The sequence below is a fragment of the Vigna unguiculata genome, chromosome 5 (genome assembly GCF_037176805.1).
Source record: "Vigna unguiculata cultivar grain cowpea cultivar isolate G323 ecotype 2 chromosome 5, ASM3717680v1, whole genome shotgun sequence".
NCBI classification, from domain to species: domain Eukaryota; kingdom Viridiplantae; phylum Streptophyta; class Magnoliopsida; order Fabales; family Fabaceae; genus Vigna; species Vigna unguiculata.
The window spans coordinates 44242482-44260479 of record NC_140796.1 but is presented as its reverse complement, the minus strand read 5'-3'; the positions used below and the strand labels follow the sequence as shown (position 1 = coordinate 44260479).

The 17998-nt window shown below is 32.3% G+C and overlaps 1 protein-coding gene and 1 non-coding gene across 2 annotated transcripts; one reads left to right on the top strand and one right to left on the bottom strand.

Annotated features, from left to right (window-relative positions):
* Window positions 1-336: 336 nt before the first annotated feature.
* LOC114186080 (protein DETOXIFICATION 19-like) lies at window positions 337-3230 on the bottom strand. Its single transcript, XM_028074094.2, has 7 exons — window positions 2849-3230; window positions 2219-2763; window positions 1598-1684; window positions 1451-1507; window positions 1118-1356; window positions 755-873; window positions 337-619 (listed from the first exon to the last, which is right to left on the bottom strand). The coding sequence occupies exons 1-7, from the start codon at window positions 3125-3127 to the stop codon at window positions 485-487; spliced, it is 1461 nt and encodes a 486-aa protein (XP_027929895.1). The 5' UTR covers window positions 3128-3230; the 3' UTR covers window positions 337-484.
* Window positions 3231-17352: 14122 nt separating this feature from the next.
* On the top strand, window positions 17353-17425 carry TRNAA-AGC (transfer RNA alanine (anticodon AGC)). Its single transcript has one exon. It is a non-coding gene; the product is annotated as a tRNA-Ala (tRNA).
* Window positions 17426-17998: the final 573 nt, after the last annotated feature.

Here is a 17998-nt window from a genome sequence, read left to right as displayed (position 1 = left end):
ATTTTGGTGAATCATGCCACAACTTCAAATTCAAAATGAAAAAGTTGTGTCATACCGAAGCGACTCCATTGCAAATGAATTGAACGATTTCAGTTCTATATTACAATGAATTGAAAAATGACTTCAATTCATCTTTAGTGAAATCGTTTCACTGTAACACAATCTTTTCGTTTTGAAATCGTGTCAAGTTACACGTTTTGCCTAAACTCAGATTATTTTTTTTAAATTCTTTCTGAAATTACACTATAATGGTAGAAAACCCGATGAAACATTGAGTTGAAATCATCAGGATCGCATGTATTAAAATTATCATGAAAATAGTAGCAACCACAAAAGGAAAAAAAATGTTTGCACTTCTCTCAAGATGAATAGAAACAAGAAAAGTGGTGCCAAATTATGTCCATTCCAACCCACGTGTGGTCATCTTTTACATATAGAATGTAAACTTTTTATTTTCCATAAGTTCACTCGGTTTGGCAGAAGTTTAAATAAGAAGAGGATGGTCTTTATCTTTGTCTTCATGGGAAAGATGCAATTTAGACCATTTGGCACGCCTTGTGAAAACGAACAGAGTCACAGTCTGACAAACCATTCCACAAATCAGACCAATCCATAAACCCTATATATCACAAACCATTTTCAAGACAAATATATTAGCAAAACTAGTGAAAGCAAACTGTTGCACAGAATCAAGATGATTCTCTTTTATATAAGAACAAACATAACCAACATGTGCCTTAAATATGTTATTCACCTTATACTGCAAATTGGTCTTAAATCCTAGAAAACATGAAATTGGCAGTCCAATGAGATAAAAAGTTGCAAGGTTAATGTAAACAGCCAAGTGCTGCCAGCCACATCCTCTGGCCACCCCTGCAGCATTCAAAAGTGTAGTGAATAATTTAAGTACTAGTCTCAAAGTTTCACATCCTGTAAAAATGACAAATTTAAATATTATATAAGAAGTAAAACTTCCGTAAACTTAATACTTTAATATTTTTAATTAAAAGTGGTGTAATATCTTACGTGAACAATACTGAAAGTTACGTATGTATAATCTCTTCCCAACGAACATCGGTACAAAAAATTCCATGAAAAGGTAACGAGGAATTCAAACCTGACAAGACACCCTGGATGGAATCTAGTAATATGGAAAGTGCAAGCAAAGGTGCAACTGATGCAAACTCCTCTTTGATTGTAGAACTATCACTGAAAAGCTGAATCCAGATATTATGACCAAATCCAAGTGCCAAAACAAAAAAGAAACCAAGGAGGAGAGAGAGCTTGAGAGTGACATTCATTGCATGTTTAGCTCGTTCAGGGTTGCCTGCTCCCAATTCGTTGGATACCCTTGTGCTATCAAAATTAAATTTCAACTTTTCAATAATGTATTAGAAAAGAAAATATGTGAAACAATTTGAAGTTTAGGGAATGTGTTCAACCAACTAACCTTGCAGCTGCACTCAGACCATAAGTGATCATGTAGGCAATGAATTCTGTATTTGTACTGTACAGTTTTTGAATGTTAACAATATTAAACTACATGAACCTCTTCTTTTAATTAAGAACAGAAATATAAAGGCAATTCGAGCCTTACCATATTGCAACCAAAGACGTTGTTATCTGTGAGTTAGGCAAAAGTCCGGCTAAGAAAACCAAAACTTCGAAAGCCCAATACTCCAAACTTGCATCACACAAACAACAGATAGTAACAAGGAACTTATATTCATACACACAAAAAGAACAATATTCTCTTTAATGTGAGCATAAGAACTTATTTTAAGAATTAGTATGTTTTTAACCATACACCCATACAAAATTGAAATTCGTTCATGTCTCAAACTTTGATATATTTTGATCTTCACTAAAAATAAATGAATATAGTCATTTTAATTCAACATCGTTAACTCTTTTTTCTTTGTACGTTCTTACATGTTAAACCATATTCTAAGATAATATTTGACTGGACACAGTTTAACAAGTCAAACAAGTTTTACACGTTAGAAGAGTATATCTATTTATTTTTAATGATGAAAGACCAAAATGTATCAAAGTTTGAGACATGAACGAACTTTAATTTTGCATTTAAGTTTAGGAACTAAAAATATATTTAATTCTGATTTTAATTGATGGCAAATGAAGCTGTGGTTCATCGTTCAACTTTCTAAGATCAATAGTTAAAGGGCAACCAAAGTTAAAGGTGGTTAGTGACTCATACCATACCATTGCTGCAGAGGGCAGAGCTAGTTTCATGTTTGTAAGTACGTAACTGAATGAATCCATTGAAAATCCTTGCCATGTATGCTTGAACTTCTGAGCATAGATTACATAGAAGGCTAGTAATAGCATTGATATCCATAGTGAAATAGAAGCTGCAACTGGTGCACCTGTGAAACTGAGACCTGACCCCTGAACCAAGGCATATGCAATGCCAATATGAACAAGCAATGGAAGAGCTGAGAGTACAACCAACGGCATTACCACAGATTGTGTCTGAAGAAACCTTAGGATATTTTGCAAGAAGCTATATGCAAACAATCCCGGGATAAAAAACCTCATATAAAGACCAGCTGTTCTTGCAATGTCATGAGATTGGTGAAGAAAAACTAGGATTGGTTCTGTGTAGAACACAATAATGGATACAATGATGGAAAAAATAAGAGAAATGATGCATGAGGCTTGTAGGTAAATTCCCAGCATATGGTATTCCTTTGCACCAAATCCTTGCCCACACAATGTTTCCAATGCCCCACTCAAACCAACCTATCACAACAATAAGGGTATGAACTTATACTTAATTATTTTTCAGAAAAAGAAAGGCAAAGAGTGATGGGAAGGAATGAATTACCATGAGAGCGACGCCGGTGACACTGAACCATGAGTTTGCAAGAGTAGCACCAGCAAGTTGAAGCTCTCCAAGGTGACCAACAAGCATGACAGAAACGAGAGTGATTAAGTAATAGAACAAGTTCGTAAGAATCATTGGAAGCGAAAACAAGAGTTGGTGTTTGGCCTCTTCCATGTCCAACACTCTGTTCCACCATTTTCTGTTTTCTCTTCCCTCAATGTCACATTCTTCCAACAGAGCTGCTCTTGTTATGCCATGGGAACTGCTACTTCCTGCCATCTTCTTCTGTTTCTCCTCTTTTACCTTCACTACCTCAATTTTTGATAGAAGATATTTCTGAGGTCAAGCTTTTCTCAACCATCTCCATCTCTACCTGTATGTGGTCAAACAAGTTTGGTACATTCAAGGACAAAAATTTATAGCTGCTTTAACGTACGTCGGCAAGAACATATTTGGTGTAATAATTTTTTTTAGGAAAATAATATTCCAACTTATTTTTTTACATATTTTTAATTCATTACTTTAATTATTATTAAATTATTTTTTAGATTATTTTTAATAATATAATGATCTAATAATAATTAAAATAATAAATTAAAAGTGAATAAAAAAATAAATTAAAGTATCATTTTTTTTTTATTATATCATCATGTCAGTTTTTTTTCGGTTTTGTCTTTGGACATAAGAAAACAAGTAAATATTATTTGTCAGGGAATAAAAGTGTTGTTTCCATCAGTAGTAACGCTATTATCGACGACAAATATCATTTAAGAAAATGTTGCTGTAATAAAAATAGGAGAAAAGTTAAAGTATATTTATAATATCGAAATAAAAGTTAAAAACTAAAATATACTTTAATTTTCATTAAAAATAAACAAAAACTAAGTGTAATTCTTTTTTTTTTGTCTTGTATTATTTGATTTTTTTTCTTTCAATTGTCTTAATTTTGAATATTTAAAAAGCTAATAAATGCAGTTTCTTTTTGTTAAAATTGGTTGTGACATGACATGTTATTTATTGTTCATATTATATCTAATGTGAACCTTTGTAAAACATCTACTCCTCCGTAGATTTAAAATAGGAATTCTAGAAAGCATTTATATTTCAAACAAAATTAAATAAAATATTTATTATCTATTTATAAGTTGCTCTTCACAACTTCAAGTGTTCTGAAAGCCACACTTGTTTAGTACTTTATCATTGGAATCTCATGCTTATTTTAGTAGACTGAAAATAGAGGCGAGATGAAAGAAACCAACCCATTAGGTAGGAATTTTTTGTTTTCATTCAAAACAAAATAAGAAATGAAGAACCAGATATCTCAAGAAAATAGTTAAATATCATTACATTCTACTTTTATAGTCTCATCGATATGTACATAAATATAATATAAATATAAATATCCTATATAACTTTTTTTACAAAAATAATTATATATATATATATAATATTCTATTTTTACTTCATAGTTTTAACCCTTGTTAAAAAAAAATTAATGTAGGATACCAAATGAACCCCTTTCTTTAATAAACGTTAAAGGAATCTAGCTTTTTCTTCTCATATGCCAACTCAAATATTTCATGTTCAGATTTTAAAGTTTGGTGTACATCATTGATATGATTTGAAAGTTTTAAATTATTTTACCTATTGGTTGCTGTATTGTAAGTAAAATGTATTCAGAGAAAAGCAAATATAGTAAATTAGTATAACACACCTTTAATACTGTCTATATATTATAAGTATGATTGGTATATTAATAACCATACCAAACTCAACTGAAAATGTTAATGTTTTATTAATCAATTTTAATGATGGTGGATAGAACAAAAATATTTTTAATCATTTTGGTTAACTACTTTGTACTGGTAGAAACTTAAACATTATTAGAAATAAAAGGTATATAATATCCTAAAAATGTGTGTAGTTGTACATAAAATAAAATGCATGCGTTGTGTCAGATCATTCATTAGCGATAAGAAAATAAATGGAGTAAGAGAAGCATCAAACACAAGTACAAATTGAACGTGATACATCAATCAAAGTATTGCAAGGGTACATAGAAGATTTGAACTAGGCGATGCTCTCTTAACACGGCACGTGGCACATTGCAGATTCAATAACTCAGAAACACTATATACAGTGTTTGTGCGGACAGATTCTTTGAACACATAATAGTTACAGTGGGTTGTAATTTAGGTGAAAGTAACTAAGAAGTATGAAGTTTTCGCTTCAAACTATAGATCTGGAGAAAAAAAAAACAAATTCTTGGTGCTTAAATTATTTACTCTCTCACTCTTATTATTTTTTGTTTATATTTTTCACAATTTCCTTTTTAAATCAAAAATTATTTAAGTATTCTTTTTCTGTATTAAAATTTTTGAATTTATTTTAATAATTCGTCCAATGAAGCTTAGTTAGATACGAGATTTTGAACCCATCGGTAATCTGTCAAAGATTTTCAGAAACTTAGTTTATAAAATTCCGTCTTCTTTAGTTTTAATAATGTGTATTGTAAACTAAGAAATATTTACTGTTAGTATTTTTATACTTAGTTTCATTAGAGGATTCATTGGAAACTTTTCCAAAAGTTTTAATACAAACTAGTTTGAGAATCGTGCCTTTTTGCTTTGTATTTTATTGTTCTTGAATTTTAGATTTATGTATGTATTATTTAAGTAAATCAGCAGTAATGTACTTATATAAGGTTAATTCATTAATAGAAATAGTAATAATAATAGATTAAATAATTAAAATTTAAATATTATATTAATAGAATTTTTTTTTATTTTATATAATATATTTTGTTCATGAAGTTATATTTTCTATACTTAAGTGTATTATTTTTCTTTAACGAAGTTATAGATTTTTTTCTTTTTAAATGATTGCATGTTCAAACCGAATGTGAAGAGTCTGATTTTGATAGTAAGGAATAGTTATTACATGTTTTTTTGAAATCCGTGTAGTTTGAGTTTAGATTTTGGTGTTTGCGTTTTCTATTTTTGCCATTTGAGTGATCTATATACATTCCATTAAAAGAGCAAAAAAGAAAACGCTTTAGTCTATAAACCTTTTCTAGTGCAATTTTAGGGAGGAGAAACTTTTAGCTTCCAAACTTTTCAGTTTTAAGATTTTTTTTTTTTCAGAACTCGATCGATCATGTTCTTGGATCCTTCTGAGGTTAGTGTTTATGGACTTCACTTGCTTTTAATTTTTGTTTTTTTGTTTGAATGGGATTTTGTTTGAACATAGTTGTTTTCTTATAATAATACTTTAGGTTTCCGAAGTAATTTTCTTTCTAAATAGGAATTATTGTTTTCAATGAATGTTAGTCGTTGGGAATTTTGTTTCTGCTAGGAGCTTTTAGTGTTCGATGAAGGTTTCTTCTTGCAATGGGGTAAATCATCAGTGATTGGCACAAACTATTTTTCGGATCCCGAAGGAAATGTACTTAACATTGAGTTTGAGGAAAGTCTTCTGATAGAGAGGCAGTTCTGTGGTATCACTAAGATATTAGGGTTTTACAATCTAGATGACGTGGGATATGTCTGCACTCTATATTGTAGACATAGGTACTTCCGGTTAAGAGTGTTTGAATTATATTAGAACAAAATTGAGTACCCTGTCGTAGGACAATCGAGCTCTGCCTTAGGCTATGATCCTTTATGTTCAACAAGATTTTCAATGTTTTAGATTGAAATTCCTCCTATCAAGGGTATAATGTTGTATTCCTTATTTATTTTGATTAGTTTTGTATATGTATATCTATAGTTGTTAATGTTGGTTTTACTTTTCACGATTGTGAACAACCATATCTACTTCCCCAATATGGCTTTTAGATATTCTATCAAGATGAACTTAAGCTTGATGAAATCGTTGAATTGTATGATCCTATTATAACAAAATTAAAGGTATTTGTGGATACAAATGATGTCGACAGTATTGTATTTTTTGGTCTGGTAGAGTTTATGAAATATTATGGGTTGAAAGAGTGTTGTTTCCTACATTTTAGTTATGTAATACATTTCTTTATAAGATTTTCTCCCCTGAAGGAATAAAAATGGTCTATGATAGGGATACAGTGGTTGGATTGAATATTGAAGATGGTGTTGTTGTTGATCTTGTTGATGATCTTGTTGTTGGTGATGAGTTGCATAATAGTGAGGATGGGCTAGTGAAGAACTTAACTCATTATGATGTTCGAACTTCATCTTTGGTATATTTTTTGTTTATTGTTATATCCTTTTCCATTGCCATTTAGTTTTCCATTTGTTATATAACGAAATTCCTTATATTTGCAGTATCTAAATTCCAATTTTGCTGGACAATTTTTGGATAAAGGTCGCAAGAGGTATATGCTTACTAATGAAACTACAATATATTGGCCTTACGTAATTCGTTGAACTCGAAGAAGTAGTTTTGAATGCTATCTCACGTTTGGATGGAAGAGGTTCTACAAGGACAATTAGTTAAGTCGTTGGTGATGCAATCAAATTTGTCATAGACGATGACCACAAAAACATCATCTATGTTTTATAGGTTTAGATTGATTTAAGTATTTTGTTGGAGGAAATGCTTGTTGGTTAAGAACAATTTATGTTTTCTGCAATTTTTGGATGCCTTTATAGATAGATATCAAGTTGGATTTGACGAAGAATTTGTGTTTTGTAAAGGCTTATGTATTTGTGTTAGTTTGTTTATTGCGACTATGTTATTTCAACGAACTACTTTATTTCCATGATGAAATATTTTTAAGTTAATGAGAAATGGTTATTTTTAAGATTAAGCATTACGTTGTTTACTACTAAGAGTGATTAAGATTATATATAATAAATTTTTATTAGTCAAAATGCTTGAATTTATTTTGTGGTATATTATTGTTGTTTTAATGTAGTTATAAAAGTAATAATTTACCTTGTATAATTTTAATTAAAGAAATATTTTATATGAATGTTATTAAAAGAATTAACTCCAATAATAAAATGTATAATATTACTTATTACTTATTATAGGAATAGGCTCATTGCATTGTGTACAGTGTGGTATAAAGATGTAGATCACGATTGATATTATAACCATCATGCATGTTAGGTCAAGCTAACAATTGTGGTGGTGTGGTTAGTGGATATTAGGTATGAATTGCATGCTTGTTTGTTTCTTATTAAATGTTCTCCTTAATGGATCATGTAAAATCACTTATTGCTACATGTAATTGATCGTGACTAAAAACTGGAGTTAAAAAAAACCCATATAATTAGCTTATATAGTGGAGGTGCACAAATTAATTATGGTGGTGTTGTTATGAAACTTGAGTATGAGTTGGGTACGTTTGTTGGTTTCAATTTAAATGCATTGCACAATAATATTGTATTTACTACAATAAATGATTTATTTACGATTGTATTGAAGATTTTACACTATCGCATTTAACATTGTAGAGAGTCATATATCATTGTTGGTAATTCTGATTTGTAATTTTTCGCATCATTGGATGTACATAAGGTTATTCAATTGTTTTTGTCTATCTCCAAATAAAGTAAGAACTTTTTTGCATTTATATCTTTGGTAATGTATTTTTGTATGTGCTATAAAAATAATGGATTGAAGACAAATATGTTACTTGTGAATCATAAATTGGAACTTTCACTTGAGGACATTTGGATTGGTATCCAAGTTCCTTTCGTGGAATGCGGAAGGTATATTATTCGCCTTGAACAATTCTTAAACATGATTGCACAAAATGTTTACTAATTAATAATAAAAAATTTAGCCTAAACATAAACTATACATTTTGGAATACTTCTTTGTATACAACATTGATTGTTATATTGGAAGGTTTGTTGTCCTTATCATGGATTAGAAATCTTAACTAAGATTTACTTTGAACTTAGATAGTGCAACAAAGAGTTGACTGAGATTAAATACGGCTGTCGGCAAATGCAGTCCAACAAAACCTAGTGATTGACCTTGATATTTGTTTATTGTCATTGCGTATGATAGCATGATCATAAATTATTTTCTAATTAGCTTAAATGGTCATGGGTATTGTGATGGTGACATTGACATTCTTGGAACATAAATGTCTTGCCTATCTCTATTACCTGTAATTATCTGAGCACCTATATCATGGTTTGCAAGTCTTGTTACTATTAATCTGCTTCCGTTGCACAAACCTTCTACTTGGTCCAAGTTCCTCAAAAGCATTATTAGCACTTCAATCTTCAGTTTGATTCTATGGTTAGGAAGTGGTGACGTACTAAGTGAATTTAGGAATTCAGAAGTTATAGTGCTGTAAGTATCATTTGAGGTAGATTCAGATTCATTCACTGAATCGTAACTAAGATATTTTTTTCTTCCCTTGTATGAGTAATAATATTAGTCATAACAAATGTATAAATTATAATTATAATCATGTTACATTGATGGTCTGGATTTACATACTTGAAATTAGTGATTACATGTATTGACTAATTTTATTGACTATCTCAATTGTACTTGCCAATAATGCTCTACACTACAGAAATGACTCGTTTGTGTACTTCTATATTAAATTTGGATATGTGGTACACATAATTGCTTGTATAGGATCATTGAACTCTGAAATTAGGAAGTTTTGAAGTATTTCAACTTCTACTAAACCATCATTAGGTTCTTGTAACTTACCATCACCAATTTGAACAATCCAATCTAAGAATTCTTGAATCTCGCATGCAGTACTTGTTTGTAGTCTTTCTTGTAGCAGACACATATTTTTTGTCAATATTAATCTTTCTTGTGTAACACATGTCAACTCTCACAATTCATAACTCAATTAGAAAACAAAGTTCATAAAATCACTAAGAAACTTTTTTTTTTTTGTATTTTTATCAAATAGTTCATATGTAACATAGAGTATTTACAATTGTCAAGACTAGATTTCATTCACTTCTTACCATGCATTCACAAACATCTCAATTCCATATTCAAGTCAAAATCAACTTACAAGATTACTCAAATACTATTCCTAATGACTTTGAGCCTATGATAACTTATTAAAGTCCAATCCTTTGGATCATCGACAAGCAATCATGCATTAAGTTCAAAGGTCTTAAGATTACTAACGAATCATGTTCTATTCCTATATACAAGTTCCATTAGGCGCTCAATTTCAGTTCTAGGTTCAAAAGACATTTTCCAACACCTCAAGAACACAAATAGTACATGGGTGGCCAAACCAAAGCAAGCATTAAGCATGAAAATCAAATACTGGCATTGAAATGGAAAAACAACATATTTATTAACAACACAAATTACACAAGAATTCAGTTCATTACATCTAGTATAAACAAATACAGTTAAATCCCATGGTGGAGAACCTACGGTTTACAAATAGAAGAGATAGGATAGAAATGGAAATTAAAGAGAAGATGGAAGCCCTCTCCCAAGGTTCTTAGCAGCCACTCCATGCTACAATTGTGCCTCCCCTTTACATCTCCATCTCCCAAACGCAACCCATCTTTCTCTCCAACCCCAAAGGGGGGAGGGGGGAAACCTCCATGAATGGAGGAGAAGACCCAAGGAGGAGTGGTAGAGCTTCTCAAGACCCCTAACAACCTCCAAGAGGCTCTTCAAGCACCCCGAAAGTGTTTCTCTATTGTGCAAATTGAGGAATGACCCCAAACCTCACGAGAAGCAAGATTAAATACCCATTTTTTGACATGTTAGCAACACCACCTCTTATCCTTCTCTCAGTGGCTCAACACTAGGTTTTACGAATTGAATGGCGTTCAACCTCACTTTTCACCGCACAGCCTTGTAGGCGCTAAACCTCACTTTTCACCGCTCAGCCTTGTACAGTTTGACAATATTCTGTATTTGAAGCACTAGGCGTGATTTCAATGTTGTTTGACGCGGGTATTTTCTTCAAATTGATTTTTTCTTTTCCAAATTATGCTCCCTTAAGTTCTTGCTTATTTTCCTCCCCACAAATGTGCTTCCTATGAACTTATTTAACACACCTAAAATAAATATTAGAGATAAAACAATCATAAAATAATTAAAACCCAAAACAATACAAAACACAATAAACTTGAGAATATAACAAGATAAAGCTAGGAAAGAGTAGATTTATTCATGACAATAAACACACAAAAACACGTAAAAAGCAACATTATCAAAAGTCACCCCCGAATACTATGACTTTTCCTACAAAAACTGAATCCTCTTTTGTTATACTGTTCACTATGTCATTTAGACTTCTATCTATAGCTTCAAAAAAAAATTTGTGCGCCATTGGAGCTTCATCCCAAACAATAAGTTCAGCTTTCTTTAACAACTTTGGTGCTTTAGATCCTTGTGCAATGTTACAAACTGAGTTTTCTAGTGTTGGTACTAGTATCTTGAATTTAGAATGTGTTGTCCTTCCTCTAACAATAATAGGGAAGCTATTCCACTTGAAGCTACTGTCAGTACAATTTTACCTTCAAACCGTAATGTCACTAACAATGTTTTCCACATGAACTTGTTTCTTGTTCCACCATACTCATAGAGAAAGAATACACCTCCTTATTTATTAAAAATTGTCTGGTTGATCTTTTCAAAATAAAAATTATGTTCACTTGTAGTAGAATTGTTATTGAAACTTGTTACATAGTGTAATTGTTTTAAAATTCAACAATAAAAAAGATAATAATGCTTAACTTGTATCAATTTGAAATTTAATTGGAACAAATCTCGTTGCTCAGCAATGTTATAATTAAATTCTGCATATACCAATCTATTTCCTCAATTTTATGTAACAAAACCATTTGGGTATGACATTGTTGGGAAAAATTTTAATCTGCTTTTGTTAGTATCCTAGAGCTTTTTTATCTCCATTAAACACTTTTGTAGTAATATTTAGTTCTGTATAGAAAACCATTTACCATAATTGTTTGTTAGATTGCAATAGATAAATAATGTGCTCATGTTATAGATAGACTTATAAATATTATTTAATGGAGATAACCTGAAAATCCTGCTGTATTTCTCTCTCGATAGAGAATTCCATCTATCAGCCACTCCTATGTCTTCTGTAACATCCTTGCCGGATATTACGTGTTTAAATAATAAAATAAAATAAAAAAATAAAGTCTCATTAATTATAAATCCATTTCCCAAAAACGAGGGAAATTTCAAACTTTTATTACTTCAATAATAATTCAAAATCTAAGAACATAATTACTCTTATAATTATCAAATAGTCTAGTATTACCAATAATTACAACTTATTTGAAATCATAAAAACAATGTAAAAACTCTGAGAAAAACTCCCCAAGACTAGCCCCGCTCCGGCTTTACGTCTCACCAAATCCACCTGCAACACCATCTGCTCACGTATACCGCGTATACGATCATCGCCAAACATAAGCAGATAGGGTGAGCTAACAAAATAAACATATATATATATATATATATATATATATATATATATATATATATATATATATATATATATATATATATATATATATATATATAGTACAATTATATATATAATACAATCACACCAAAGGAGTTCCATCCTTTGATTTCACATCACATGGCCACAACCATGTGAACCGTGTTCTACGTCTTCTAGTGATTATCTCAAGATGACCTGCTGCCATACCTATCGGCCACAACCAATAGAGCACATGCGGGAAACCATTGCTACAGATCATACACCGTAACGTCAAGTGGAGTTCCCATATATGAACATAATTCGTAACGTCCCAAGACTACCAAACTCGTCAGTCAACTACTGAGGAGGGCAATCTATCTGGACCCATCCGTATTGGCCACAACCAGCACACTCATATCGGTAACACTCGCCAACCCGAGCTCAACTCAAGGGTTCCTCGTGTTCATCTGCCATCCCGAGCTCAACTCGAGGGATGCCATTCCGAGCTCAATTCAAGGAATGCCACGTGCTTAACCCCTATCTCGAGCTCAAATCAAGGGATATGTTCCGAGCTCAACTCAAGGAACACCAGCAAGCCAACCTTTAAGATATCCTAGAAGCCTTGTAGATCACGCACATCATAGCAAGCATAACACCAATCTACTGCAGCAAAATAACCTGGTGGGGGACACGTACCGCCAGGCGTTGCCGCTTCAAGATCGCCTGGCGGGGGACACGTACCGCCAAGCGCTAATTGCCTTAGTCTTCACTGTCATTGTAATTATCGCCTAACGGGACTTCCCCTGCCGCCAGGCGCCACGCGCCTTAGGATTCACTGAATTGCAGACTCCGCCTGGCGCACCCCTCCTTATCGCCAGGCGCTACACTAGTACTTGCGCAGTATTGGTTTTAGTTCAGGTTCAAGCACACTTCACACATGTTACTCTCAGTTGCTCTCATTTGCTCTCATTCTAGAGTACCCCTAATGAAAAGCATTGCCATCTATAATGTTCCAGGCCTTATAGCACCTCACATGTGCATTCATCCCCTAGTCATATAGACCATCCCAATCATGCTCAAACAAAATATAAGCAGCAACACTCCAACAATTTTAAGCACATGATCTTATGCACCCATGCAATTTAATATTAACACCCATGCCTTCACCAAACCAATTCTCCACATGTGACTAATCCAAATGAACATTCAAATTGATAGAGACTTACCACATAACCCAATCATGCTTCATTAGAAGTTACTATAATTATCAAGAGGTTATTCATGCATTTTAAAGACTCGAAAATCAGAAATATTGAGTAACGTATATCTCTAGTTACTGACCTCCAAATCAAATCTCCACCGTTCAAAGTGAAGAACCACATGTTATGGACCACCTGTCAAAATTTCACTTAAATCGAATGGTTAACGAACCAAGAAATGCAATTTTACAAAAACTGCACAAACTAGAAAAACGTGGTGGCGCCTAGCGCCCAGAAGTGGAAGGTGGTGCCTGGCGGGACTGTACTACCGCCGGGCGGTTCCTGTTGCGCGAAAAGTACGAAAAACAGCGTTTTTCGTGAACAAGAGCACCCCTCACATCTCTGATATGGCGTTGGCGGCCAGCCCCGTGCCGCTAGGCGATTCATACTGGTCTGAGCAGTTTTTTCCTAATTTTCAGCACCAATACAGCTCTTCTCTCCAACAATTCCTCCAATACAATTTCGCCCACACTTCCCATTATTTAACAATCCAATTATACTACTTTTTCCATTTGATAATAGCAAATTACCCAAATTCAATTTCCGCTAATTGATTCCCTAAGCAACAATTCGCAATTCATCAATCCTAGAGCCTCCTTACATTGTTTCATTCGACTATGCCCGAAAATACATTAATATCCCCACTGTTTGACATCACACCCAACCTTTAGAGAATAAGGTTAACTTTCCCTCTGATCAGATTCGACCCAGCACCTAGAAAACACCAAAAATGACCATTTAGCTCGCGTCGCTTGGCGGTTTAGTCAATACCGCCAGGCCCTACATCCAAAAACCCAGAATTGGGTAAAAATTCTATGCATCGTTTGGCGGTCGGGAATGTACCGCCAGGCGGTTCCTCTCACAGGAACCCAGAAACATGAAAATTAGATGAGTAGCCTGGCGGCTGTGCATAGCCCGCTATGCGGTTTCTGGAATTTTTCAAGAAACACAACAGTTCATGTAGAAATAGATAATACTCATGCAATTCATACTACAGATCATGCCATTATTCACCCAGAATACAAATAATGAGAAAAACTCCCCTAACCTAGTTCCCTTGGCTTAAATTTTGGAATTGTTGTGAATTCTCTCTTGATCCTTAATGATCTCCCTTTGCCATAACCCTTCTTCTTACCTCACATTGGCCTTTTAAAGGTACCAAAAACGAATTTAAGGTTTAATGGCAATGTTTATTATCATTCATTGATTCTTTATGGTCCGTTTTTCAGCCTCCCATGGCTGCCCATGCATCAATGAAGTTTAATTTGGGTTCTCCAAGGCTTGAACCCACAATCATACAAATGTCAAATCAAAGTTCAACCATTTAACCAATTCATGTTTCATGATGACTAATATAATTAAATGATTATATCTTTTCATAATCATGCTCAACATATATTTAAAATTAAAAACAAATAAATTACACACAATTGGCATACATAGGACTTTAACCTAAGTCCTATCACACAATTAAAATACTCTCAACCACTTGAGCTAGTACTTTTCCACGTCATAGCAATCCGCATTAAATGTCTTAAAGGCTCATACTACCTGCATTTATTAAATAATTATTTAATTAATTCTTTAAATTTCTCGGGTCTTACATCTTCTTCCATAGTTCTTATGGTCGATTAACACTATTTGACAACATGATAGTAACAAATAGTTTTCTTAGATAATGCCCAAAACCCTATCTTTTACTTCTTTTATAGCTTCAACATATTTTGTATCATCTGCTAAAATACCCAAAGTTAAGCAAGCTTCTCTAAATGTAGAATATATTACATTTTTAACTGTTCTAATATCTATGTAAGATGTTGGTCCTTTTACATGGGTTAACATTGTTCTAAGATAAAACACTTCACCAGTACTTAGAGGCACCCAAATAAGTGTTCTAATAGTATTCCCCATTTTCCTCGGTTTTCAACATCTATCTTTCTTAACATAAATAAACTTGGAAACAAACTCAACATATGTTAATTCCATAACTTTTGGGTATTTTTTTTATTGCATTCCATGAAACCTATAAACATTGATTCAGAAACTATTGCATTTCCCATGATATCATCAATCTCTTTATCATCCTTAAAGTATACTGTGTGTTCTCCGGGGAAGATGGGAAAATAGCCTTTCTTCTGTTGGATTTCATCTATGAATAGGAAAGGAAATTATTCTCCAACATGCTTCACAAGGGGATAAATATCTATAATCAAGATTTTTTTATTTCATTTATTGGTTCTTTGTTAAAAAAGAATTCATTTTCTTCTGGAACTATGACAATTGTTATTCTGTCGTAACCTTTGTAGATATATTTGACTAAGTACTTGATGGAAGTACTACGGTTACACCATTCAACATTTATATGTGCTTAGTACTTTAACAACAATTTCAGGTTGTAAGGAATCACAAAATGATTATATAAGCAAGCACCATTCTTGGTTATAGTTAATGAATTGTTCTTTCTACGATAATGGGGGATAACTATCTTCTGATATGGTAGTGGTGCTTTGAAATTTTTTTGGAAATAGCGTGAGCATTTTCCATTATTCATGAAAGGTAGTGATTTGTTTGTTATTCCACATGGACCATGAATCATGTGATCTTAAACATATTGATGCAATTGAGGACTATTTATTGGACAAGGATATTCAACAAAGATTACCTTATCAATATCATCAGTAGTTGGGTATTTGCTAGTGGGATGCAAAAAAATCAACAAGTGTGCATGAGGTAGACCGCGCTTCTGAAATTATATAGTATACATGACTACGAATTAAGCAAAAAAACCTTTATTTTCATACAAAATAATATTAAATAATTTCATACAAAACAATATTAAGTTATTATTATTATTATAAATGAATGACTTACATGCAATAGTTTTGTCCAATAAATGACTCCTAGTTAAGTTTGTCAGAAGTTGTTCAAACTTAATCTTGAAGGCCTTTTAAACTATATTCGGACAATCTGTTGATAATAGCTTTAGCTTGGTCAGTGCTCTAGTTATTTTGGACCATTTAGGATTGAATGTGAAAGCTATACAAAGATCTGAAATCCCATATAACTAAAAATTGTCATTCCATCAAAATATAGTTGGTCCATGAATCTTCTGCTACCAAAAAAAGATGAAGGAAGAACAACTCTCTTTCCTTGTTGTGAGCCTTGGGTTTGTGAGTTGGTGGAAGCCTTCTTCGAAGTAGTCTCCTCGATCGACTCATATTGACTTGATCGACCGACATTGTCTGACCGACTGACCCATACAATACACGTACAAACATTTAAACTAATTGAGGGACCACACATTACAAACCTTTCCACATGGTGTATAATCAATTGACAAAGTGTATAAAAAATTACACAATCAAATATATGAAAAAACCTAAAACGACAACAAAACAATATTTTAATCCCACAATAAACTAAAAAAGCAAAACAACTAAAATCGAAATTCAAATTCAGAGAATAAAATCTTCCACTTACCTATAGTACTCAATGAAACACAAAACCAAATTGTATAAACTAAACCACAATTTCACCACCACAAGCTCAATCGTTAAATCGTAAAATCTCACTCCCCCAAATTTCAATCATCAATTAACAGGTGTGTCTCAATTTTAGTCTCCCGTTAACCAATTGAACACCATTAACAAATAGAATCACTTTAACTTTATTTAAAAATTATAAGAAATCAATTAAATAGAAAAAAAATCATAACCTTAAATAAGTAAGAAAAAAAAAAGATACATTCTCAAACAATTGAATTCACTATGTTGAACTTTTGCATTAATTTTAGAAAATATTACACATAAATTTTGGATTTAATAGTTAAAGTGCATTTCTTCAACATTGGGGATGTAGCTCAGATGGTAGAGCGCTCGCTTAGCATGTGAGAGGTACGGGGATCGATACCCCGCATCTCCATTTTTGTGAATGGAAACTTGAAAAAATGATATATAAATAAACTAGTTTTGAACCTGTGCATATGTAAAAAGTAGATTTTGTAAAAATACAAAAAAAATATAAAATTTTAAAAAGTATAGAGCAAACTCTCTAAGAATAAGAATATACTATGCTAAAATATGTAGAAACTCACTTAATGCTTATTCTTAGACTCGTTTAATTAATGCATGAAAGACATGTTTTATATTTTATGCACCAAATAGTTGTATAATTAGTGCATGGATAGACTCATCTAATATGTATTACTAAACTCGTGTAATAAGTGTATGAATAGACTCGTCTAATGTATATTGTAAGATTCATCAAATTATTAAATAGACATACTCGTCTAATGTGAATTCATAAACTCGTCATATTTGTGTATGAAAAAACTTGTCTAATGTATATTGTTAGACTCGTCTAATGAATATATGAATGACTTGTCTAATGTGTACTGCTAGATTGCTTTGATTAATTTATTGATAACTTGTCTAATTTGTTGTTTTTATATTCTTCTAATTAGTATATCTGTAATATCGTCTATTGTATATTGTT

Bases quoted from the DNA above. Each gene is read 5' to 3' on its own strand.
- LOC114186080 (XM_028074094.2), bottom strand. From the start codon at position 3,127: ATGGCAGGAAGTAGCAGTTCCCATGGCATAACAAGAGCAGCTCTGTTG. The intron at 2,764-2,848 runs GTAATTCATTCC...TTGTTGTGATAG, and splicing joins TCACCGGCGTCGCTCTCATG to GTTGGTTTGAGTGGGGCATT. The intron at 874-1,117 runs GTTTGAATTCCT...TGAATGCTGCAG, and splicing joins CATCCAGGGTGTCTTGTCAG to GGGTGGCCAGAGGATGTGGC.